General features: G+C 34.0%; 1 protein-coding gene across 1 annotated transcript in view; it reads right to left on the reverse strand.

Moving 5' to 3' along the window:
• Positions 1 to 815: 815 nt before the first annotated feature.
• The window catches only part of Cbr-glod-4, a gene marked incomplete at both ends in the record, with an annotated part of 2728 nt that continues 1865 nt past the window's right edge, over positions 816 to 1678 (reverse strand). The window contains one exon of the mRNA XM_002642502.1: positions 816 to 1052. Within this exon, the coding sequence (XP_002642548.1) occupies positions 816 to 1052 (237 nt within the window). The remainder of the gene's footprint in view (positions 1053 to 1678) is intronic.

Here is a 1678-nt window from a genome sequence, read left to right on the forward strand (position 1 = left end):
GAAAATCATCAAGAATTCAAATTTCGCGCGCTTTTACCTGCAGTTGGCCTAGAAAAAACCCGCTACTTCACTCGGCCACCAGTTCCCACTTTGACTTTTCGATGCCGTTTTTCTCAATGAATGAATTTTTTTGATTTTTTTATGGGAATCTACATGGATTTCTACACAAAATAAAGCAATAAAATGTTTCCTTTAAATTCGAAAAATCGACAATTCAGGGACTCTAAATTTCAGAAATGTTTCAAAAAGCTACAGATATTTCGGGGAAATTCAGAAGTTCGAAAAAAACTGGTACAAAAAAGTCGGTGGCCGTGCCCGAAAGGTCCCACAACGAAAATCACAGTAACCTACAAATAGTATTGTCGAATTTGTTCAATTATCGATTCTCAGTTATTTACTCTTTAAAAAGTTGGAAAAATAGCCAAAAAAACTGGTCAAAAATTTTTAAAAAATTCGCGAATAAAAAAAAGTTTTAGATTACTGTAGTTTTTTCATATTTTTTCAATTAAAGAAATATGTAGAAAATAAGAAAAATGTGCACTCGAAAAGTGAAATTGAGAGAAAAAGGGGAAAAGAAGAAGAGGAAGGCTGAGAGTATATATCCATGCCAACTAATGATAGGGTTTAGCAGAGAGAGAGAGAGAGAGAGTCACAAGCGAATATGAAAATTCTCCAAAAAGAGTTTTATAGAAAAATACATTTTTATTTTATTTCGGAAAAAGAAAAAAGACAGAAAAAATTGCAAAAAAACATTAAATATAGAAAGAGTCATGAAAAATTACAAAAAAACTTTTTTTTCAAAAATTATCATCCTATCAGTACCACTTCTCGCTATCATCCTTCTGAATCTGCTCACGGAGCTCTTTTTCAGCGGCATCGTCGATTTTGCTCAAATCGCGGAATCCTTCATCGCCGACGAAACAGATCTCGTGAGCATCTGGATCGGCGAGAATCACCACTTGAACGTCTGCTTTTCCGGGGGTTTTGAGGGTGAGCAACTCGTTTATGATAGTGCCGTTGGCTGATTTTATCTTGTCTTGGAGGGGTTGGAGCTGGAAAAAAAACCATCAGAATTTCAAAATTTCAAAATCTCAAAATTTCTGAATTTCTGAATTTCCTAGCACTTCTGAATTTTTGAATTACCGAAATTCTGCATTTTCTGATTTGTTAGAATTTTGGAATTTCTGCATTTTCTTTTCGACTTTTTGAAAATTTTGAACTTTCCAAAAGTTTTGAACTTTTAACTATCTGGAAATTCTTTTTTTCTGGGAATCCTTTTTTTATTTCTTTTTATTTCAAGAATTTTGAATTTCTGAATTTCTGGATTTCTGAATTTCTGGATTTCTGAATTTCTGAATTTCTGAATTTCTGAAAAGTTCAATTTCTAAACTTTTCGACTTTTTGAAAACTTCGGAATCCTTTTTTTTTAATTTTCTAATTTCTTTTAAAGTTTTTTGGAAGTTTTGAGCATACTTGTAATCCGAGCCTTTGCCGGGCCTTCACGGGCCCTGCCATGATTTCTTTCAGAATCTGTATTTTCGAACCAACTAAATCAGATAGGATAGAGCTCCACGAGTACTACAAAACGGTATTATTTGGAATACTGTATCTTGTCTGTGAACAAAGTTACAGATCATAAAGTGGGGTCCGGCAGGCCCGGGCCGGGCCTGTTTTTTTT

The sequence above is a fragment of the Caenorhabditis briggsae genome (assembly GCF_000004555.2).
Source record: "Caenorhabditis briggsae complete genome, chrIII, whole genome shotgun sequence".
Taxonomy (NCBI): domain Eukaryota; kingdom Metazoa; phylum Nematoda; class Chromadorea; order Rhabditida; family Rhabditidae; genus Caenorhabditis; species Caenorhabditis briggsae.